Source organism: Myiozetetes cayanensis, unplaced genomic scaffold, assembly GCF_022539395.1.
Source record: "Myiozetetes cayanensis isolate MyiCay16 unplaced genomic scaffold, myiCay2020 scf5-8, whole genome shotgun sequence".
NCBI classification, from domain to species: domain Eukaryota; kingdom Metazoa; phylum Chordata; class Aves; order Passeriformes; family Tyrannidae; genus Myiozetetes; species Myiozetetes cayanensis.
In genome coordinates this window covers 89,040,915-89,065,647 of record NW_026087742.1, presented here as the reverse complement: position 1 = coordinate 89,065,647, position 24,733 = coordinate 89,040,915, and the positions used below count along the sequence as shown (strand labels likewise).

General features: G+C 39.3%; 1 protein-coding gene across 1 annotated transcript in view; it reads left to right on the top strand.

Moving 5' to 3' along the window:
- UXS1 (UDP-glucuronate decarboxylase 1) overlaps window positions 1-19,827 on the top strand; it is a 57,638-nt gene extending 37,811 nt beyond the window's left edge. Inside the window, exons 9-15 of the mRNA XM_050333841.1 lie at window positions 785-906; window positions 8,400-8,519; window positions 12,498-12,541; window positions 13,534-13,594; window positions 15,000-15,057; window positions 17,455-17,558; window positions 18,976-19,827. Of these exons, the coding sequence (XP_050189798.1) occupies window positions 785-906; window positions 8,400-8,519; window positions 12,498-12,541; window positions 13,534-13,594; window positions 15,000-15,057; window positions 17,455-17,558; window positions 18,976-19,107 (641 nt within the window). The 3' untranslated portion in view covers window positions 19,108-19,827. The remainder of the gene's footprint in view (window positions 1-784; window positions 907-8,399; window positions 8,520-12,497; window positions 12,542-13,533; window positions 13,595-14,999; window positions 15,058-17,454; window positions 17,559-18,975) is intronic.
- The last annotated feature ends 4,906 nt before the right edge of the window (window positions 19,828-24,733 follow it).

The following is a 24,733-nucleotide window of genomic DNA, read 5'->3' as shown; positions in this document are numbered from 1 at the left end:
ATCAGAACTGACTGTCAAGGTTATTTCAAAAATTAACCTGTAACACTTGAAAATTTTGTAGTAATGTATGCAAACTTCAAATCCAGTAAAAACAATACAGCCACACAGGCAGCAAAGGGGACAAGTTTAACAAAGTGTTTGTATTTTTTTCAAGCATATAAAGCACATACCATCAATGTTTCTAGGTGATTGTTGTTTGTTTTTTATAATCAAGAACTTCTGTACTGGATCAAACCAAGGGATTGTCTAATCTGATTGTGCCCAGTGATGGCTAGTAAAAATACTTAGGATAAAATAGAAAAAGCATAACAAGTACGTTGTAGTACTCTCTTTAAAAAAGGCAGTTTTTGTCCATATTTCTTTCCTTGTTTCTTATTTTATGAAACTTGAATATACTTTAATTTCTTTTTTTCTAAATACAGTAAAAAATGTTACCTACATAACCTATAATGTTTCCTCTGAAGTACATTAGGTAACAGTTGTATTGGCACCCTTGAGGTAGTCTGTCTCTGCAGAGAATAATTGAATTTAACTCTCTGTTTGCTCACTCTTTTGGGGAAAGTGTTTGGCTGTTGTTTGCTTGTACTCAGTTATCTTACTAGGCTTGCATCTTCCATTATTGTCATTTTTGTTGTTCCATTGAATGCACTTTTAAGGAATTCTGTTGAAATGTAAGATTCTTTTAAATGCATGGTTCAGAGAAAAGGTGTTGAATTGTATAACTGATCTACTGAAAGTCACCTTTTGATAGATCTTCATTTAATTTGGTTTTCTTTCCCCATAGATCCTGAAGTTCACCCTCAAAATGAGGATTACTGGGGCCATGTGAATCCAATAGGTCCAAGAGCCTGCTATGATGAAGGAAAGCGTGTTGCAGAGACCATGTGCTATGCATACATGAAGCAGGTATTAAACTTGTATTAGATTCAGTGTTTTTTCTGTAATTAATGAAGACCAGCATATGGCAAGACTGTAATGTGTATATTTAGGAGTAGGCGGGCAATAGAGAATGTCTTGAGTAGGAACACTTACACTATAGCTGAAAAATATGTTTTCTTTAATGGGAAGGTTTTATTGCTCCCATATGTTGTGTGCTTTCAAATGAGCAGTGCTCTTGAAGAAAACGTACTTTAGTCTTCTTAGTAGGTGTAATATGTCTTTCAGTATCGTAAATAGTTTTTAGACAGATTAAACTGAGGTGACCTTACTGTGCTGAGAAGTGAATAGGGCTGAATAGGACCATTACTGATAAATGTGGAATGTTTAATGAACATAATCAACATCAGAATATACAGGTAAAAATAAGGAAATTCTTTAAAAATTACTTTTAACATTTTTAAACACTATAGTCATAAAAACATGTGGGTACAAACACAGACCTTAATGGAAGATATGAATACTTAGCCATGTGATGCTTTTTTGGACAAATATGGATAAAATGAGGATAAAAATGCAGTTTAAAATTTGTGAAATGGTACGTACCAGTGTCCCTGGGTTTCATAATCAACAGGTAGAAACTCATCGTAAACTAACACAGCATTGACTCTTTACTGGTATATGAATCTTGCTTAGTTGTGGTTCAGCAAATCTCTGGGGGATAGTCAAGTAGAAAATGTGGCATACTAAAGAAAGTTGTATCAGTATTTCTTGTTGATTTTCAGCCTTAATATACAAAGATATAAATAAAAAATAGTATATTCTGTAGAATTTTAAACGTTTAAGTTATAGAATACTAAGTGCTTTTAAAAACCTTGAAAAGAGAATCAAGCTGAAGTGATAAGACTTTAGAGATGGTATTTTAGCACAGAGGTTGTAGTAATTTTGTCCAATCTCTTCTGCTAGACAGAGAAGGCAGAGGTTCCTGTCTCCTCTGTTCTTTTTTAAATCATTTAAGGTCCAACATGGTGGTAACTGCTCTTGTTCAGGATGACGTCTTTGATATTTCACTGTAACAGAAAATTCCTTGTCAGTCTGGAAATCCATTTGCAGTTGAAGAAGATTGCAGTTTTTATGAGAAATTCTTGTGCTATAGGATATTGAATTTTTTGCAGGTTTTGGTACATACTGCAGTATTCTTTTAGAAGGGCAGGACTATAAGTAATTTTGAAAATCGTGGGCTGTGTCTTAAAACCACAGGAAGAGTCATGATAGCATTTCATAAATTTTATGCAGGATTTACAATGGATAATAAAGGTTTGTAAGGTGGAACTGCAGTGCCCACATACATTAAGTAAAAACTCATGATGCAGATGAACTCTCTGTCCTAGGGGCAGCTCTGTCAGATATTTCTTGTACTTTATTATGAGTTAGTGAAGTCTGCCCAAGCTTGTCACATGTTCAGATTTTTTCTGAAACACTATTGAGCTGGTGGGGGTTGTTAATGTTTAGATGATAGGCTATTACTAGTGGAGGAATATTACTTTTTGCTAGTGGGAAGATCTGATTTCCTCTGTGAAAGTAGGTATTGTGCTTTTAAGAGGATTTTCAGTAGGAGTGACATAGCCCTAACCAGTAGAATTTGCAGGATTTCAGGCTAAAATATTTCCAGAATCTTCTCAGCTTCAATAAAAAGAAGAGATGAGCACACTTAATTTGCATTTTTTTGCCATGTCTTCCGAAGATTTACATCATTAATGCACATTGCTGTGCACCTTAAATACCTAATAGTGTTTCCAAAAAAATATGAAGTAAAACTAAACTTCATTATACTTCCAGACAGCCTTTTTGAATCAGAGCAGTTCTTGAATCTACCCAAAGATGACTATTCACTGTTATCAGAGTTCCTCAGTAGCCTGTCCTGACCAAGACCTTTTTGGTGCACTCTTTTCTGCTGGCAGTGTTCTCTTGTTCACTTATTTTGACTCTATGAATTAAGCATTTTTTTGACTTTATCTCCTGTTTACAACTGCTGGCTTTAAACAAACCCAAAAGTATGTAGTTATCAAAGAGTCAGAGGGTAGTAGTAGCATTCAGTAATATATAAGCATCTGCTTGCAAGGAGGGGTGAGGAGTGAAATATTTGCTGCAGAAATGCAGCACTCACAAATTCAAAGCACATACACAAGTCCATCTCATCCACTACGAGGCACTTGAGCATGTGCTTTAAGAGGATATTTGCTGTAGGCTTCTGGGAACAGCTTTTCCTTCATAAATTCACATGGAAGCTTAGGTTAGCCTTGCTCCTTAGTGTGAGTGAAAGTGCTTGCTTGTGGAACTTTTCTCAAGCCACAGGAAGTTTTAGTTCCTTGCCCTGTTCTTCTGAGAACTGAGTTGCAACCTCTGATTCAGACGTCTTCAGAATTCCCTTCTCTTCATCTTTTTCAGTGCTTGCTAGCACTCCCTCCTGGAAAGCCTTGTTGAGTTCACTCAGCTGCCTTAACCAGATGGAAGGCATAGTATTGAAACTCTCTTAAAAAAACAGGTTGTCAATCTATTTGCTTCCTCCATTATGCACTCTTAGCTTTGTTACTATCCCGCCAATCCGTCACTGTTCTTCTGAAGTGCTTTTTTGCATAAACTTTGTATGCAGGTGTGTGACTTGGTATGGAAGTGATATCATTGCACAGCTAGTAATTTTTATCCTTCACAGAATTTCTATTTTACTAGATAAGGTAATACCACCATTTGTCAAAATATCCAGCGTTTTCCAAATGCAACTAAGGTCTTGCTGGATATATATTTATATATATATTGCCCCTCTACTCTGCTATGGGGAGACTCCACCTGGAGTGCTGCATCCAGTTCTGGAGTCCTCGGCACAAGAAAGACATGGACCTGTTGGAGTGAGTCCAGGGAAGGGTCACCAAGATGACTGGAGGGATGGAACATGTTTTGTACGAGGAAAGGCTGAGAGAATTGAGTTTGTTCAGCCTGGAGAGGCTTTGGGGTGACCTAATTGTGGCCTTCCAGTTCCTGAAAGGAACCTACAAGTTGCGAAAACATGTAGTGACAGCACAAGGAGGAATGGATTCAAACTGAAAGTAAGTAGATTTAAATTAGATATGAGAAAGTTCTTTGGTGTGAGGGTGGTGAGTCACTGGAAGAGGTTGCCCAGAGAAGTTGTGGATACCCCATCCCTGGAAGTGTTCAAGGCAAGGTTGGATGGAGCTCTGAGCAACCTGGTCTAGCTGAAGGTGTCCCTGCCCATGGCAGGGGAGTTGAAACTAGATTGTCTTTAAGGTCACTTCAGCCCAAACCATTCTGTGATTCTGTATAGGCAGAGAAAACATACTGCTGCAGGGGAGAGAGAAAGTGATGGGAGAGATTTTGTGCTTTGCTCAGGACTTGCCATTCAGTATACTTGTAACTTTAAAATAAATTGTGTTTGGAATTATGGAACTACTTGGAAATCTAGGTATTAATGTACTGATTTTAAATACTGATCAGAATCTGACACTACCTTCATGGCAGGGATTTGTGACATCTGCATAGGCATGTTGTAAATACAAATACACAGCATTTTAAATGCTTAGCAAATTAAGTGTGTTTTGTTAACTAGATTTTTTTCTTCACTTATACCAGTGACCTGTAAGGAAATTCTCCAGAGCTGAAGCAACACTTCAGGTCTCTACAGATTGTTACAAGGAGATTTTTTCTTCTCCTTGTATTTTCTTCATCTTTTTTTTTTTACCAACTAGGTGACTTTGAAAGTTTCAGTGGTAGCTAATGGGCTTGATTGTACAGTAAATGTTCTAGTAATTCTGCTGTGATTACAATTCAGGGGTTTGGGAGCAATTTTGAGAGTTAATGATCTCTGAAACACATGGTAAAGAATATGAATCAGTAAGAAAGTGACTAATAAAACAAGGAATGCAGGCAACAGTCTTAATAATTTTAACTGAAACATTGATAAAGATTTGTATCAGGTCACAGTGATAGCAGTGCAACTGTCTGGACTTTTCCTGGCAGATTTTTTTAACTCTAGTTGTCTAGCTTTTCCTCTCCTGATTTTGAAGCAGGGAGGTCTAACTCATAATTACTGTTCAGATAGATCCACAGACTTTGCAAAGAAGGAGACATTGTTAGTTAGTAGAAGTTTGTCTGATGTCCTTATGAATTACAGCCACAACATACATGTTCAAACTATTTTGGTTAAAAGAAACTTTTACCATTTGAGTTGTATTCTGTATTGCTGTTTTTTAAGACAGTCAACACAAGGCAATACCTTTTCTTACAAAATTAAAATGTGTCTTTTAAAAGTAAGATGTTATCATAGCATCCCTGATAACCTTGCTACTTTCTGGAGCTGGGATCTCTAGAACTAAGTGGCAAAGACTCATGCTGAAAACCATGGACAGCTTTGTTTTGCATGGGAGACTGGATGATTAATGCTGCATTTTGACTGACAACTATAGGATAGTCTTGAGTATTTATTCAGAGAAGATATGTCCTTAAGCCATAACAATTCTTTTCTGCATCTTTGCTGTCTTCCCTCTCCATCTATACAGGCATGGTCTCTATGAACAACTTCGTACTGTTAAATAATGGAGTGAGCTGACATGTTTTGCTAGCCCACAATGCTGTGTTTTATTAGCTTGTTCCCAACCTCTTTTTTTTTTTGATTGCTCAAGGAACTTTCTGATCAATCTGCTGTAGGAAGGCATTGTCTTAAACTGAGGACAGAAGTCAGTTGGTCACGTTTGATCTCAGCATAAGGGATAGATCTCAAGCTCTCTTTTGTTTAGCAGTATAAATGTGAACCAAAAAAGTTTTCTCGAGGATGAAATAAAATATCATACATGACTCACTACCACAAATCTCACAAATCTGGGGATGTAATTGACTTTGCTAGTGGGACTATGATGGAGGTAGTCATTATTACATGTTGTTGTTAATACTCGGAGTGACTGGACATAGGTAAGAGTGTAGTATAAGTATTCACAGGCAATTAATACCAGAAGGAGTAGAGTTATTCAACATAATAAAAGGGGCACTGCAAAGGAGATGGTCATCAAACGTCTAAAGGAAACATAGGACAATTTTTAGGTAACTGGCTCCAAAATCTCTTTGTCTGTGCAAGTTTCTTTTAAGAAGAGAGATCCCAGTTTTAAAGGCACAAATGAGAATTCAGCTGCATAGAAAATAGATTTTTCAAAGCAGTAGGGTGCAGAGAAAAGCTTTGCCAGGTGACACTATAAATAAAAAGATACTGATTTTAAAAGACAATGTTGCTGAGGAGTGAGGAGAATAAATAGAAGGGAGAAGAAATAATGGATTAATTGTGACTATGAGTGCCTATAGAGAATGTATTGTTTTTGTTTTCTACATTCTCTGCTAGTTTCCAACCAATACTGGAAAACAAGGCTGCTGCTGTAGCTTGTGCAGTACAAGAGAGCCTTTTTGATCAACATTGTTTAATGAGTTATTTTTATCTTGAATACTAGCTTCTAAGTGCTTATTTTCTGTGCCTGTTATTAGTGGCAATATCTGGAAAGCCCACATGAAATACAATCCCTCCCTGAAGGAGTCAGTGTCCTATTTAAGATAGAGTGGTGGGCAAAACATAAGAAGGAGCAACTCTATCACAGTATGTCTTTCCAGATGCAGTGAAGTTTTTGGGAATGGCTCTGTAATATGCTGCTGGAAGTATATGTTGGAAGTGTTACACTGATGTACTTTTTTTGCTAACAGGAAATAAAGAGTATTTATTCCAACCAGTTCCCATGTGGTGCATTTTGCATGGAGAAGGACTCCTGCTCTTTGCACAGTTTCGACAGGGCCTGGTGAATGTTGTGAGGTTGTGTTTTTTCGCTCTGCTGGTGATACAAGCTTGTTGTGTGGCAAAGACTTTAGCTTTTCCTGTGGCACAAGTTACCTCCCTGGTTACTGTTAGCTTACAATTTAGTTGCAAGTGTAAACAACACTCAGTAATGACAAATGAATCTTTACCTGCTGTTAAACAGAACTGAATGTTCTTTGGCCTTCTTGATACTGGGAGGTGTTTGGCTTTAGCTATACTGCTTGGTATTTCCAATTTCTCAACACCAAGTAATAGCTAAAGTATTAAAGCGTGATTTCTGCCTCTCACTCTCTCACCTGTAAAAAGCTAATGCTGTTGCTTTCACAAGGCATCTTTGAGGATTCATTTGTTTTTGAATCACTTGGAGACCCAAGAGAGAAGATCCCATTTTCCTTTAAGTGTCACTTGTACCTGAAGATACATTTATTTCCAAGAAAAATGTGTTTCCAGGTCTCTCCTGAGTGAAGTGTCTGTGAGCTGCAGCCTTCAGCCACAGATGTACCAACAACACACTTCCTCCATACACATTCTTTTCTGAGAAAACAGCAAGCGTTTGTCTAAGCCTTAGTAAAAGGCATTGAAAATACAGGATGTTCTGTGTATCCTCTGAAGGAATAACTGGATGTTTACAACTCCAGAACATTGTGCTTGTGACTTCAGTTGAATCAGCAGCACAAAGTTTGCTTCAAAAATTATTTCCTGTGACTGATACAAGGATATCTTTTCCTTGGAGGTGGGCGGACCAGGTAATATGAGCAGGATACTTAGGCCCATGCTGAAGTTGGCACCTTCCTCCCTACCATGTGACTGTCACTGTTAGATGGTGGCATCTGTCTGCTTACAGCATACCGTGTTGCTCTGAACACAACAGTAGCCAAGTGCATATTGCAGCTCACAAGGACCAAGCATCCTTCTTGAAGGCTTTATTATGAACTGTGGCTTGTCCACATGAATATGTCAGTAAACAGAAAATTCCTAGAGAGAGATTACTTTCAGTGTTAAAATGCTGTGTCCATAAAGTTTCCAATTTCACATATTTGTTGCATTTTGCTTTGAAGATTTGCAAAATATTCTGTAGAAAGGACTTCTGGAAATGATAGAAATGTTTCTTGGAAAAAACTAAGCCATCTAAGAGGCTTAGATTGCAATGCATGAATTTACACAGCCTAATAAGAAGGGTGCTAAGAAACATTGTGGCTGTGGTTACAAACACACTCATTTTACGTCCTTAAAGATGCTTATCTGACATGTTCAACTTTTCTAATCTGTGGAAATGCTACCTTGGTACTATATCTGGTGTTTGTGAGACTTCATACGTGCAAAAAAAGTAGGTAAGGTCCAGGTGAACTTGTTATTGGAAGGGTATTATTGAAAAATCTTCAAGTTCTTGGAAGCAAATGCACATGCTGAATTCACAAGCTGTTCTATCACTGATTTAGATTTGCATTATAGATACTGAGAACTAGTATCAATTACCTTGCTGAATGCACTACATTTTTCAGCAGGATTAGAAGTATTTCATGATTAGAAAACAACACGTGTTAAAGCTGGAAGAGGGATTCTTAAGAAAGTTTTTGGACAGGAGAGAGTTAATTTTCAGTTTTAGGGAGAAAGACACATTTATTAAGGAAGTAACAATTCTTTGTTTCTTTGCCTACAGGAAGGAGTTGAAGTGAGGGTTGCCAGAATTTTCAATACCTTTGGTCCTCGAATGCATATGAATGATGGAAGAGTTGTCAGTAATTTTATCCTGCAGGCTCTCCAGGGAGAACCACTAACAGTAAGTAATGAGCTCTTGCTGATGGGAAGAACCATTCATCTTTATATCCTGTTCTCATGTTCTGTGAATGAGGATAGATTTTAGAAAACACTGATGTTCCCCCCCTCCAAAATTTAGTCTTTCGGTGTACCAAATGTATAGAATTATATATCTGACAATGTGCTCTGTTGATGGTGTTGACTTTCCTTTCCCAGAAAGAAACAAGGCTACCAGATGCAATCTGCACAAGCATTTTAGTCACCCTGAACTTGAATATTTCTCCGTCTCACAAAACTTATATGGGGACATGGCAGGACAAGGCTTACAGAATCCTGTTTTAGTATTCATTCCTGTAGAGAAACTCTTTCTGCAAGCTAGGCATCTAAATGTCTTTCTACAAGCTTGGAGTTCAGCCCAGATTTTCCATGTGTATTGTAATGTTAAAGGCCTTCAGGCTACATCACATATTAGTAAATCAAGCCATCCAAGACTGGTTTTTGTTACTGTTGACAAACTGTTGTGGCATGACCCACTTCTATACAGATCCATTTTCCTGCCAAAACAAGTCACCACATCCAGCTGCAGTTGATTATGCTTAAGCAAAGTCACAACACTGAGAGAGCAAGAGCTGGCACAGGCCAGTACTCTGCCAAAGATGCTGCTGATAACTTAGCAATACAGACAGCGCCTGACCTGAAACAGGGAGAAGTAGTTTGGAATCTGAGATAGGTTATGAGTTTATGGAGACATTTACAGTTTATGTGGCATACAACAGAAATGTCATACAAGTATTGGCTGCTATTGCTTAGGTTAGAAGAGTGAAGTGCCAGGAAATCATAGTCAATGGCTTCTGCCAAATAGCTAAAGATATTGCTAAGTACCTCCACAGGGCAGCTATCGTGAGATTAAGACAGCATCCGTTCTACTGGAGATTATAAAATAGTTCAGTTTGGAATTTCTCTCATAAAGAGCAGACAATCCAAAACGAAAAAGGATGAAAGTTTTGTGGCAACTCCCACTACTGTAATTCTTGTAGAGCAAAATATGAAACTGGACAGAGCATTGAAGAGTATAGACCAGGGAACAAGTCATGCCCAAGCAAGATGAAGCTTGGTGTCCTGTAGTAGATCTCCCTTAGCTTTAATCTTTTTCAAATAAAATGCCAAAGTATGGCTATCCCCTTCAAAACTTGCGTAGTAGATACTATCTTACTGGCAGAGTGAAATCCAGAAGGAGGAAAATAAAGAAGTTCAAATTGTGTATGTTCTGCATCATCTGACTTAAGTACACTGATAATTTCTGAAAGATTGGTCTTGTCTGCAGGTCAGCATTTGTTTATTTGCTCACTGTTTATCAGTGACTGATAACTTAGGCAATTTGATACTATTTTTAATCTTATCAGCGATGAGTCTACTTTGTTGTTCCTAGACATTGCTAAATTTCTGGTTTAGGCTAGTGGTTATTTCAGAGTAGCAAGCATGTAGGAATGCTGTGTTCACCACTTCACCTAAAGATTTGCTTTTTCTGCAGAGGTTTACTGGTTTTGTAGAAAGCACTGTCAGTGCTCAGTGTATGGTGGCAATTGCGTGATGCTGACTGTGACTTAATGGGCAGTGATTACTAGGGCGTATGACATTTAATCTGTCATATAAATCGGAATTAAGACTGCAAATGTCAGGGCTTAGTCTTGGGTAGCTGACTAAACCAGTGAGCCCAGCTTGCCTAGTCCCCAATAGGAGTCTCTTCAGCTCTGCATAGGCTAATTGCACAGCTGTGTGGGTTCAGTGCTTTTTTTTCCTTTCAACACATTAAAAAAAAGGGCACTTAAATTCCTGCAAAAAGAATTTCATTTTCTTACCCAGGCATCTCCCCAAACCTGCAAGACAGTAAACAAATAGAAGCAGACAAGAGAATGGAGCTTCTTGTTTTGACTCTTTTGATCCTTGTAGGGCTCCCATTTTTTAGGTTTGGTCCCCAGTGCATATAGTTGCCATATTTGGAATCTCAAATGTTTTTTTCATTCATGCATAGTTGTTTCTCAACATTTATTGACAGTAGGACTGTAATTTTTATAAGAAGAGCAGAGTAAGAACACTAACTGGAAGTTTTGTGAAGCCTTACTAAATATGAAGCAGTTATCTTGCTTTAAAGTGTACAATCCATGGGATATTTCAGAACATCAATAAGAGAAGTCTGAAGTCAGTGCTTTTCTGTGGCAGGGAATACTTCAAGCTTTATTTTTATTTTATTTTTATAGCTGCTATACTGTGTAAAGTTTAACAAGGCTGTAATTGTAATAGAGGTTAAAATAGAATATTTGCCCAACATCCATGTTCTGTAGGGAATAAATGGCTGATGTTAAAAATTAATATGAGAAAATAACTAAGGAGAGAGTTGTTTAGCTGACCAAATCAGTTGAAATGAGTTATGAGCAATAAGGAGTAGCTGAGACCTAAAAAAAAAGTCACCCTTGTATCATCACAGAATTTGGCTGAAAGGAATACCAAGTGTGTTGACCTCTTTAGAAACTGGTATTTGGTCTCTTAGTTCAAAGTAATTGTTCAAATGGAGTAAATAATCTCTTGAGAGAACAATATGGTTAATTTGTAGAGTTACAGCCTATGCAAACATGACAGTTGTTGCTTTATATTATTGTAAAGGAAGGATCTACTAGAAGAAATTGGAAAGTATCAATGGAGGTATTATTCCACCTTATTGGAAGGTGGAAACTATATTGTATTTTCCAGCCACTGCCTGCAAGTGGGAAAGATGGCTACACAAATCACGCACAAATTACTTAGTTCTTAAATTACTTAGTTCTGTAAAACTTATCCCACGAGCTAAAAGTAAACAAGCAGGAATCTGTACATAAATACATAAAATCTGCTTCCTGTTTGTTTGGGAATCCATCATGCTGTCAATATACTCTCCTGGTGCATTCCCCTCAAAATCATTTATTGGGTAAACTCTTAGATGCCTGATCTTTCCCATTACATACTGGAATGTGAATTCCTTCTGGCTCTGAGTCGGCCTCAGAGAGCATAAGGCTTACCAAGTGACCGATGGTGGCCTGTATACCAATTGTACTGTCCTTTCTGTTCTCTAGGAAAACAAGCATGCTTTCTGTTCTATTCTGTCCTTCCAGAAAGCCTTTCTGTTGTAGCAGGTTGATGGTAGAATGTGCGTGTCACCAGTTGGAACTGAAATGTTTTCACCACTTAAATGTGCCCACTGGCAGCTTCCAGAATTTCAGTACTGCACACAGTTAAACTGTGAAAAAAATAACAGTATCAAATGCTGTTCTGTACACTTTAAGTGTACTTTATTGTCTATTTGAACTTAAACAACTTGTTCCAAAGTACCAACACATAACTTGAGAAACCTTTTTATTTTTTTTCTCTCTTAAGGTTTTGATACAAATCTATGCAGGTGACTTTGGGAATTATATAATCTAGAAATTATTCTGTTTAGAGCCACGTGATTTTTTTTGCCCTGATTGCTTTAAACACAGTGCTGTTTCTCCTGACAGTTTTTTTAGAGACCACTCTGGAGAGTGGTCTCTTTGAAGCTGGCTGTTGTTAACAAGTGAATCTAAAATTGCTCATCTTAACCACATCTTAGTAGTGTGAAGTTTGCTTTAAATATTTGACACTCTTTTTCTGGCTGAGTGTATGGTGAACCCTTTTTCAGTGTTCCAGGAGAGGACAAAGCATCACTCTGTCCTACACCCCTGAGAATGTTTCCTTCATGCAGAGTTCTGGTTAACAAAATACCTAAGGATATGTTTACTGGAGACAGATCCAAGAGGAGGATGACCTTCAAAGAACTGATACTTTGCCAAAGGCTCTGCAAGCACAATTTTTTATATTTCTGGAACACTGAACTTGTGTCTCAGGTGTTTCTTCTTGGGACATTTTTCTAGAATGATAAGGAAAAGATAATTGAGCTAGAAAGGACTTCTGTATTTATGTAACTTTTCTATTTACCATATGGTTTTAGGTCTATGGACCTGGAACTCAGACAAGAGCCTTCCAGTATGTCAGGTAAGCCTTGTTTGTACTGGCTGCTAATTTACTGCACTGAGGTTGGCCGGCTTTGAATGCATGTGCATCTTAGTCAAAAAGATTATGTTCATTCTTAGACCAGCTTTACTTTCAGAAAAGAGACACAGAGATTTATAGAAGTACAAACAAATAAAACATTAGTTGGTTTAGAAATTTTAATTGAGATATTAATACATTCTTCCCTTCGAGACACAGCTAGTAGCAGATAGGCAGGTTTTTAATGCTGAGCTGTTTGTCACTCCTTGCATTTTAATGCAGTGCTGCCACCTTGTGTCTTGGGGACTGCTGTGGTCGGTGTGCAAACTGTGCACACACACAAAAAAACCATAACAACGAAAACTAAAAAGAAAATGAAAAAAAAAAAAACAACAGGCTGGGCTACTGGGTTGTTTTAATCATTCTCTGCTTGGAAATACTCTTTCCCTCTGCTGAAAGTAATAGCAGTGGTAGTAGATGTTACAGAAACCCCATCAGGTCAAAGTAGCCTGAGTGTAAGTCATAGTGGAAGGGATCTGTATTTCTATGTCCAGGGCCAAACTTCTACGTTTGTTGCTGATAATCCAAAATAACTTCAGATTATTTTACTAGAGGAAGGTAACACCAAAATACTGGAGTTTTGCAAACTTGGTTTAAGAATTTCTGAAAATGAAAAGACAATTCAAACAACAGGCTGCAAAGCAGGTGGTGGTGTCATGTGCCTCTGTATTACAACTTGCTCTATTCTATTTGAAGTGTGTTGGAAATCTGCCTCTAAATATGCTTGATTGCTGGAGGAAAGAGGAAATATTATTCATTTTGTAGTAACAAACGCTTGAGTAAATGTGCACCCCTTGAAGGAAATCAGATTACTGGATTCCTCAGCTACCTGATCTGCTTTACTGAAGTTCTGAGGAGGCAGCTCTCTTTTTGGACACTAATATTATTTTTAGAAAAGTGGAAATTCCCTCAATCTGTTCTTCCCTTTTTTACAGTGATCTTGTAAATGGGTTGGTGGCATTGATGAACAGCAATGTCAGCAGTCCTGTCAACTTGGTGAGTATGAGAGCTCCACTCTGCTGTGTTACTGTGCACTGGTCAAGATCACCTCCAGTTTCCTCCTTGTCACTGGTACTGATTTCTAGAAAAAATAAATGGAGCCAAAAAAAGTCTTTCCATTATGAAGAATGTATTTTCCTGTGTATTCTATTTATAAATAAGATTAAGCCCCTAAGTTGTTGGGATCTTACAGTTCCAAGAACAACATAAACCTACTGGAGTTCTTAATTTGTTTTAGTAAAAAGATTTATGTAATTGGAATATGAAGGAAGAAATTACTGGGGGACACATGCAAAATTCAAAGAAATGATCAAAGAATAGTTTTAAAGGGAAAAAAAAGCATTGAAGGAATACTTAGCTCTAGTTATAAACCGTTTCATACTAGTCTTGATTAGAGGAAAATGGAACAGTATTTTATTATATCGTTTTCTAATATTGATTAGAAAATTGCTTGGATTTTTGTTCTGTCCCATCTGTTGTCACCCTGCTCTCAGCAGTGGATATAAGAGTAGAAAAAGGATGCATATGCCAGGTCATTTCTGTGTATGCCAACTTTTTCCCAAATCAGATACTCAGTTCTGCAGGGCAGTTGTTCACTACATTCTCCTTTTCTACTGTGGCTGTGAATTAATTTTTATGTTTCTGTCCAGATGCTGATATATTTAAACTCCATCACATGTTTTGTCTCTAGAAAACTCCATGTTTAAATCTACATGTATCTAAATGTTCAGCTTTAGGTGAAATGAGATGTAGTAAAGAAGAGTTTTGAAACAAGGAGAGCTGGGAATGGTGGGAAATGAGTCTGATGAAGGTCAGCTAGTGCTACAGCAGGAGGTTTTCAGTATTTTGTTCTGAAATGTTGATCAGGAGTTGATGTGCAAGATAGTTAAAAAAATGTTAAGGAATATTGTACGGGAAAACAAGTAGCCCTTGTGTATTGATATGTAAGCTATAGTAAATGCAGAAGCAATTGTTTGCAGCTAAATTAGTTTGGTTCCTTAACTTTGGCTGAAATGAGAATTGAGCATATTTTTTCATTATGTCATCTGTCCTCAACTCAGCTCAGTCCTTGATGCAGATTTCCAGCTGATAATGTGGTTGTGTGGGCTGAGTGACCTTTGCCTTTGCTGCAGTGGAGGTGCATTTGCCCATTCTTTACTGACTGATTTTTTGGGGGCATCTCCACACATACACTGAATTACCAAGGCTAATATAATGGAGAGTAACTTTACTTATGTATATGGAGCTTGAAAAAGTTGTGGGTTTTTTTTCATCAAAGTAGGAATAAAGCTTAACAATTAGCTTTTTCAGAGTTTAACATGCTTCATCTAGAATCATCTCATGTCTAGCATGTTGTAAGGTGTTTAATTGTTACTGTAGTGAATATCTCTTCTGTTTGTAGGGAAACCCAGAAGAGCACACTATCCTGGAGTTTGCCCAGTTAATTAAAAAACTTGTTGGTGAGTATGATAAGTAATTCTTACTAAAGCTTATGAAGTACTTATTGTCTTTAGATGATTATTACTTGATTAGTGTGTGTAATGTGGATAATTTAATTGGTCTTTGGATTTCTTAATAATTTTATCAAAGGCATTTAATTGTATCCTGATCATATAATTAAATATTAATAATATAATCCAGATCCTCTCAATTGCATGTAAAATATTGCATGAAGAGTAGAATTAATACATTTTCTGTGTATCTGCAATCTATACCCATTAATTTGTATAATATTTAGATAATTTTTTAGCTTTGTTTTGCCACAAGGACAATACATAAATGAGATGTAAAGCCCATGAATGAAAAATGTCTTGCATAATGCTTTACCTGCAATAAGGATATTTCAGCAAAATGATTCTTCACAATTGTGCAGGCTTTGCTCCCTCAACTACCATTAAAAATCTCATGCTGGGGCAACAGTCTTTCACTGCTTTTCACTGATTTAACAGTGAAATGCACTGCAAAAAAAACACTGTGGCTTCCTCTTCATTCTTGCTCTGATACCTGTAACAAATGAGACGTCTCAGGAATGGAAGCAAATGGTTGTGCTTCATCTTCTAGTGTGGCTTCCTAATGAGATGAAAAACATACTGCTGCCATTAGCCATGGGTTTTTAGTCCATAGATTCCAGAAGTGCTTCTGACAGATGTGAAAAAGTTGAGTTCAAACATATAGTACAGAAGCTGATGCATGTGGTTTTTCTAAGAGAGGACTGTTCCTCCAGAAAACTTCTGTGAATCCACAGATCAGGGAAGAAAATTGAAAAATCACAGCACCAAACCTATCAAGCATATAGAGTAACTATCACCTCTGTTTGTCTGTTTCTTCACAATCAGCTTGATCTGTTCCTGTCCACCCAGGAACATGGCGTGTAAAATATTTGCTAGATAGGGTTAGAGAAATCATTCTGTTTCCATGTATTGTCATCAGGAAAGGCAAGTGCTATGTTGGTTATTTAAATCAGACTGGAGAATAGGCAAAGAGAAACTGAAGTCCTTTTGCAATGCCAAAGTGCTGACAGAATCACGGAGTGGTTGGGGTTGGAAAGGACCTCTGAAGGCCATTTGGTCCAACCCTTCTGCTCAGGCAGGGCAACCTACAACCACAGTAGCCCAGGACCATGTTTAGGTGGGTGGAGACTCCACATCCTCCCTGGGCAGTCTGTGCCAGTTCTGGGTCACCCTCACAGTAAAATAGCATTTCCTGATGTTCACAGGGAGGCTCCTGTGTTTCAGTTTGTGACCACTGCCTCTGGTCCTGTCACTGGGCACCACTGAAAACAGCCCATCACCCTCTTCTTTACTGCCTCCCATCAGGTATTTATACATAGGGATGAAATTCCTCTGAACCTTCTCTTCTCTGGGCTGAGGGGCCCCAGCTCTTTCAGCCTCTCCTGGTAGAAGAGGTATTCCAGTCCCTTTCATCATCTCTGTGGCCCTTTGTTGGACTCTGTCTATGTGTCTGTGTCTCTCTTGTACTGGGGAGCCCAGAATGGGACACAGCCTTCCATATGGATCTCACCAGTTCTGAATAGTGGGAAAAACCATCTCCCTCCTGCTGACAGCACTTTTCCTCCTGCAGCCCAGGGTACCATTTGCCTTCTTTGTGCCAGGCACACGTGACTGGCTCATACTCAGCTTTGTGTCCACCAGGACCCCCAGGACCTTTCCCACCAAGCTGGTTTCCAGCTGCTTGGCCCCCGTCCTGTAATAGTGCCTGGGGTTGTATCTCCCCAGATTCAAAACTTTGCATTTATTGTTGAACTTCATGAGGTTCCTGTCAGCCTTTTCTCCAATCTCGTTTCTCAAGGTCTCTCTGGATGGCAGCACAGCACTCGGTGTATCAGTGTTGATCCAGTGTTGACCCCTGGGGTGCACCACTGGTTTCCAGTCTCTAACTGGACTTCATGCCACTGATCACCACCCTCTGGGTCTGGCTGTGCAGACAGTTTTCAGTCCAGCTGACTGTCTGCTCATCCAGGCCTCAATGAGGATGTTGTGGCAGACAGTGTCAAAAGCCTCCCTTAAGTCAAGGTAGATGATAGCCACTGCTCTGCCCTTTGCTACTAAAGCAGTCATTTCATCGTAGGAGGTTATTAGACCAGTCAAGCGTAACTTAATTTTTGTGAATCCATGCTGAAGTCTTTATGAAATGCTTTGTGGATCCATGTTGCTGTGGGACAGGTGGTTCACCCAGCTGTTGCATGCAGTGCAGCTGTGTCTGTGCAAAGCATTTCAGGGGTAGAATCATGAAGCAGAAAGCTGCAGAATGACCTGCTGCTGCAATTGGTAGGCAAAATGTAAACGAAAAGCGTAGTGAATTGCAAATGATAATTCACACAGTCTCTTGTTTAATAGGCAGCGGGAGTGAAATCCAGTTTCTCTCAGAAGCACAAGATGACCCCCAGAAACGAAAACCTGACATCAGAAAAGCCAAGTTGCTGCTTGGCTGGGAGCCTGTGGTATGTACAGATGATTTTCTGTTGCTGTGTGCAAAAACACAGAGAGGCCGATGGGGCTGAGGGAGGGCTACGTGGTAATGATACATTTCCCTTTTTAGAATATCTGCTTAACACAGTCTCTTAGACAGTTTTTTAGAAGACTGTCCCTCATCTATTGCCCTAACTCATGAGCTCACAATTCTGGAACTTGTTGGTAAGACTGTTTGGCCTGTGCCATCCAGAAGAGCAGATTAGCATTAGCATTTGTAATAGACTTCAGTAGGAAAAAAAACATCATTGGGATAAACATTTTAACTTTTTCACTTGTGTACTGTGAAATGTTTGCCTTTCTGTAAGCCCAGTGAATCCTTTGAAAGACATGGTACATAGTTACCTATGTTACCAAACCCAGAGCTAGTGGGTTTGCTGTTGTTACTGCAGTTCCCATTCCTGTCGCTGATGGTAAGAGGTGGTTGGTTTGGGGAGGTAAGGGCTGCCTAATCCCCTGAAAAGCATTGACTTTCTTAACCAGCTCTCCATTCTGCCTAGCGTAGTGGTTTGTAGCCTGTCTTAGCTTTGCAAAAAAAAAAAATCATTCCAGGATATGTGAACCTACCTAATAAATGTAAACCTAATAGAAAAAGGTGGATCCAGACTCTTCTGAAAGGATTCAGAGACACACAATATTAATAGACCATGCCTGAAAGCACAAGGGTGATGGCAAGTGTTGCAATCACAAAGATTTAGAACAGTTGACTTTTGTACTTCTAGGCTTCTGTGTTTGGCACAGGCAGTAACAAAACTTACTGTCAAGTAGCAGTACAGTGTTGGTACAGCAAGGCAAGCAGCTTATTGTGCTGCTGTTTTTATCCTTCTGTATTGGGAATGGTATCAGCAAGCATGCCAGCATATGGCTCCAGAGAAAAGTGGAGTATTTGTATTTCTGTTGTTCCTATCTCCATATTCTATGCTCATATTTAAAGATGACGATTTGTGGAATTACAGTTATTTGTATAGGATTTAAGAATATCAAATGAGATACTGGATGCCAGCTTGATACCATTCTGTGAAAGAGGATCTTTAATCCTTAAAAACAGAGGGGTCTTAAATGCTGTGCGTTTGTCTCTTTCGATGTATTAGGAATTAAAAGTAGAATTATGTATGTCTGTTTTGATACTAAACAGACCAATCATAACCACATGTGAGATTTAAAATTGTTGGGTTTTCGACTTAACTATGTCAGAAAATGTATCTGCTGTTTAAAAGCTCAGATGCACCAGCAGTCTGGAGATGTAACCAGTATGTGGTGCTGTTAGTACTTATATTGGATAAGAGACTGCCTGGCTGCCCTGTGATAGCTGTATTAAAAATACACTCTTGAGAAGTGAGCTGATGTGAACTTAGAGATAAGTGATTCTCTCCTCACTTTTGGGAACAGGTCCCATTGGAAGAAGGCTTGAATAAAGCAATTCATTACTTCCGTAAAGAACTTGAGTATCAGGCGAACAATCAGTATATTCCCAAACCAAAACCTGCAAGGATGAAAAAAGGAAGAACAAGACACAACTGAAGGCTATTCGTTGGACAGGAAATTCCCTGCTTGACATTTGACGGATGTAATTTTTTTTGTTTGTTTTTGGTTTTGTTTTTTTTTGGTTTTTTTAAGAGAGAGACTTTCAAACAGGTATCATGAAGAACGAACTGGAATTTCATTCTGAAGCTTGCTTTAAAGAAGTGGATGTGCCTAAAAATAACAAACAAATATTCCCTTTCCCTGCAAATCTTGCCTTGCACTTTTTAAATCTGTCTTTTTATGTAATATAGAGTAGAAGCATCTTTTAGTATCTTCAAGTTTTATATCTTGATGTGAGATCATTTTGTTGTGACTGTCCTTGACAGTTTTATTTACTGGTTTCTTTGTGAAGCTGATGATAAACACAAATGGGATGGAAAATGCCAATTTATTTATAAAATGGGTACTATAAAATACGAGATGTTCTACTATGCATAAGAAAGAAGCTAATGGTATTGTCAGGTGAGAGACACTGACATCTGCATATAGAGGAGTTTAAAAGAATTCTTTATGAGAGCTTTATGTATTCTTTAAAGGAGAGATTTTTTCAAAGGTTTAGTTTTAGTTGTACACTTGAATTTTAGATATTTTCATTGATTACCATGGATAAGGATATTTTGAATCACTACTGTGTTGTGCATACTCTGGGAATAAAGTTAATGTATTATTGGTTACAGTGGTTGAATATGCTATTTTAATAAAATATTGAAACTTCTATTTACTAGTTTCAAGGTTTCACTGTGGGCACTTCTCTGGCCTTGCACATCTCTGGATTTATTGTGTATTAATTATAAAGTAACAGTCTGTAAATAATTCGCTGATAGTGAGTCACTTTGGTCTTTCATTGCTTGTCTCTTATTAGATGTATCATAAGGGCTGCAGGATGTCTGTTGAAATAGATTGGACAAAAACATCATGATTTATTCCACTTCAGGTAGTTGACAGTGATGCAGGAGTATAAGATTTATCTTTAAACCATGGAGTCTAACTTCAGCCTCCCTGAGGAAACACTGAGGAAGTTGTTTCTGTTTTAAGCACTTACTGAATTGCCAGTAAATGCTTTCAACTTTGATAACAATGCCTGTCATCTTAACCAAAAAAAAAAAAAAAAGCCAAGCAAAAAAAATCCAATTCCCCTTATTTTTAATAGTTCTCCTTTATTTTCAGTATGTAATACTGAATATCTAGGGGGGAGATTGGTAGAGAGTTTTTAAAAGGTATCTTGGCTTAGTGCCACTCAAAATTGAAAATCCTAAATCTCATCAAGCAAAGTGACTTGACTTTATCTCATTAAAGCTTGATGGTTTTATTAACTTTTGAGTATTTTTAAGTTGGTGGTCAAAGTGGGCGTTAACCTGTAGTGATGACGTTATGCCCAGCTCCAGGAAGACTCTGAGACCAGTGGGGTGTTTAGGCCCCTTTGTCTGAGCATGCCATCCACCAGAGCCTCATGGTGCTTGCAAGGCTTGGAGTCCCATCCAGGCTATCTGGTAAAGTTCCCAGGGACTCCAAAAGTGATGGGGCTGCTGTGTTCATTGGTGTGCCCTGCCTGGAGTGGGGCTGCAGTGATCCTTTTAAAACAAAATGGGTTTTCCCTTGCTCCCAAGCGCACGTTTTCTTCCATTGGAAATCTGCCATACAACTAAGATGGGGAGCCAGGGTGCATTTTCCTGTCTGGACTGAGAGGTGGCAATTTAGGTATTATGCATTGCCTCCATCTTTTCACAGCTGAGCAGCTTGAGATCTGCTTTTTTGCTTGAAACCTTTTTCAAGGTACTTGATCTGGGCATTTATTCCATATTAAATTGCCTGCAGAGTACACCGTGGTGTGCGTGCTCCAGATGTGTCTAACCTGTCAATACTGATACACTCACAAAGCACGGCCTCTCCTTATACTCAAAGCCACAGCTGGACATATGTGAAAGTAGTGCCCACTTCTTTAATAGTTCTGGGGAGAGAACTGTTAATCAGTTCCCAGCATAGTGGGTTTAACCCTTAAACTCTAGATAATATTTGGGGGAAGATGCTTCGCTCCTCGTACAGATTGTGCCATTTGATGCCAAAGCATCTATGAAGAGGTAAGATACAAGGGTGCAATCCTGGTGCAGCTTTTAGAGCAGTCACGGAGAGTAAATTGGAGCTGTGGGTACCAGCTGTTTCTTACAGGGCTGTTTTTCATTTAATGCAGTGACTTCACTACAAAATATGTAAACTTGTACAGGCACAAGTATGCTTCTGGAGACTAAGTGCATTAAAAAAAAAAAATCCCCTGGGGAGTCTGAACCTTTAGATACAACAGAGAAGGATTTAAAAGCTTTTTAGGTTACTTCACAGCTTCTTTATAAAAGGAGCAAATTGAAGAGAAGGTAAATGGCTGGTACCAGTACAACCCATCTGTGAGTGTGTCACATGCTTCCCCCTGGGCCTGAGCGACCAGACTGGTTTTGCTACTTTCCTTGTAGTGTTTCTGCTTCTTGTTTCAGAGGTTCCTGGTTCAGCTCCTATATTCTTTCGAAATAGTATCCTCCAGAAACAGCAGCTGAGGCAGCTGTTGTCCTTAGGTTTTGAAGCCAGTGACTGGCCTTCTAGCTGATTTAAAAGGCATGAATCATTTTAAAACAGAGTCTGCTGGTGCTTTGGACTGAAAGTCTGGGGTAATTTGAACTTTTGTTGGTGCTCTCTGCCCCCATCTGGGGTTACGTACCTTGCTGTGAGAAAAAGACATCAAATTTGCTGGGAAGCACAGGTAAGAAACAGCTGCTGCCTCTCCAGAAGAACAATTTTGATGGAGTGCAGTAAGAATACAGCACTGAAATTTGGGAGTAAATGAAGCTGAGATGGGGGTTTTTTCCAGAAAATTTGAGAATTGGAATTTTCTGCTGTCATCTGGTCAGGCAGACAAGGTAAAACTAACATGACCAAACTCAAGATGCCTGTTTAGTCACAGAGATCCTTTATGTAGGCTGTGCAGGAGCATTGTCAGCCACATTGCCAGTCTACAGCAAGCTACAGTGGGCCTTGCAGACCTAATTTATTTTAAGTAGTTCCATGAATGTATAATCCAGAGAAGCATCATGCCTATCTTTAAGTTAGATTTTTTTGCTATATGGGGACATAACAATCTGACAGTTTCCTTGTGTATAAGGTGTTTGCAGCTTCTCTTAACCTATATAGATGCCAGTGGGTTTAGTAGCCAATGAGTTTACCACCCTCTGGACATCTAGGAATGTGTCTTAATCATCTGTTTTTACAAGAAATTTTTAGAAATGTAATGTATTTGAAAAAACTTGCACTTCTTGTCAGGGTTTGAATGGAGTTTCAAAGTTGAAAGAGGCATAATTGTCTTAGAGAACAGGCTACAGAGAGCATATTGGGGCTTCGATTAGTTTGATGCATTTAGCTAGTCTGCAGCCTTATTAGTATTGAGTTTAATGCTACCTGAGGCTAAGAGGTCTTTGAAGGTTGTTAGGGGCTGATCAGAGGCCACCTGTCCACAGGAAGAAGATGCTTTGTTAACAGCAATGGAACTGTGTGCTCAACCCTGCTAGCCCTAACCACCATACATCCCTTCCCTGAAATTGCTGGGAACATAGCTGTTCTGTTATGAATGTTTCCCTGTGCTGGGATCTCAAGTGGCAGGAGAAGGGAATGCCTCCTTTGCATCCCTGACTCCCTAGAGCTACCAGGAAGAGCAGCAATAGCTCTGAAGCAAAGCAGGACTCTTTCTGTATGGCAGGAGGTTCCTGAGTGCAATTCCACATCAACAGGGAGGTTTTGCTGAAAAAATAATTCATATTTCGTGCAAAAAAATCAGATTCTGGTTCTCTTTTCCCAGTCCCTTTCCTTGTCTCAATTGCCCTTTTGATAATAGCAAAGTGGCAACTTTTTGTCCACCTTGGTTTGTTGCCATTTACAGCCTGGAACAAGCAACAGCTTGGACATTCTTGCTATATTTTCCCTAGATTCTGACATGCTCTTTGACGAGGATGGGGATCCTCTGAATGCCTTGGTCCGTGCCATGGCTGAAGCAGCTGGAAGGTCCAAAGCATGAAGCCACCGGGAACAGTGGCCTTTAAGTGCTGACAAAGCCAAGCACAGCAGTCTGGGCTCTGTCCACCCCACTGTAGACAATGCTGTTTTGATCAAGGAAAGCTACATCTTTCAGCCAGGAAACGGTCCTGGGACAGAAGTGCCCAATCCCCCATTCTCAACATGTTTATGTTACAAATAGGAACTTAAAGGGAATGGAGGTCTGTGTCCCCCCCACTAAAAAGAAGTATTTAAGGTTACTGCTGAAGCACTGGATTTGGAGAGAAAGGTCTCTGTCTAGACTTCGGGGAGTGTGTGAGAGTGGCTGTGGGGACACAGCAGTAATATTTCCTTGCTTTGGGAGAAGGGTTACCTGGCAGGTATTGCCAGCAAAGAAGGTGGGATTGCCCTGTCAGTCTGACTGATGGATTCTCCTGGCTGACACCCACAAATTGGGGGCATCAGCAGCATTGGGTCTTGAAATATGAAGTGCTGGAGTATGGCCAAGCTGTTCCTCTTCTGTAGGGAGTTACAATGAACAATTGCTGCTCTTCTGTCTTGTTGAAAAGAGGTTACATGATGTCAGTGCTGGGATGGCTGGGTTGGTGATGAGCTGAAGTGCTGTCTGCACAGCAGAATGGAAAGGCTGGGAGGGGGAGCACGGCTTTTGTCTGTTTTGGGATAGTCAAAGAAAATTAACTTTGAAGCACTGTATGCATATCTGATGATTTTTTTTTTTTTCCCCAATAGTCTTCCTCCTTTTGCCCAAACCTGTGATGGCTCATCCTTGCTTGCTTTCTTGTCATTGCAGCTGCTGCATTTCAAACCAGGTGCACCTGTCTGTAGGAAGGAGGGTGCCCTCTCCTCAGAGCTGTTGCCTTGTGGTGGGTAACCCCAGCCAGCAGAGAAGTACCCTTACAGCCATTCCCTCCCCCTACCCCAGTGGGACATGGGAGAGAATTAGAAAATCAGAAATGAGTAAACTTGAGGGTTGAGGTAAGAGCAGTTTAGTGAGTGAAACAAAGAAGGAAAAAATGCAAGTGGTGCAAAGGCTACTCACCATCTCCCCTAAGCAGGACTGTTGCTCACCCTGTCCCTTAGCAGTAGCTACCCTGGAAGGCAAAACCCCTACCCCCTCATTCTTCTTCCCAGCTTCTAGTGTTGAGCAAGTCATTCTATCAGACAGAATTGGCCATTTTGGATCAGCTGTCCCACTCACACCCCCTCCCAACCTCTCACCCACCTCCAGCCTGCCTGCTAGGGGACAGCATGGGAGATGGGCAGTCTAGAGGCTGTGCAAGCACTGTTCAACTGCAGCAAGAACATTGATGTTCTGCCTACACTCATTTAGTCACAAATCTTAAGTCATGGCATCATAGGTGTTGTTATGGAGAAAGTTAACTCTATCCCAGTCCTTAACCATACAACACAACATAATGGAAAATATTTTTATTATTATTATTTTTTTTCTTAGAGAATTCAGAAGATAGAGATCATAGACTTGGTTGTGAGCCTACAAGGCACAGAAAACTGCTAGACTGAGTCAGCCTGCAGCAATGGACACAACTTACAAAGGTCTAGGGAGGGATGAACT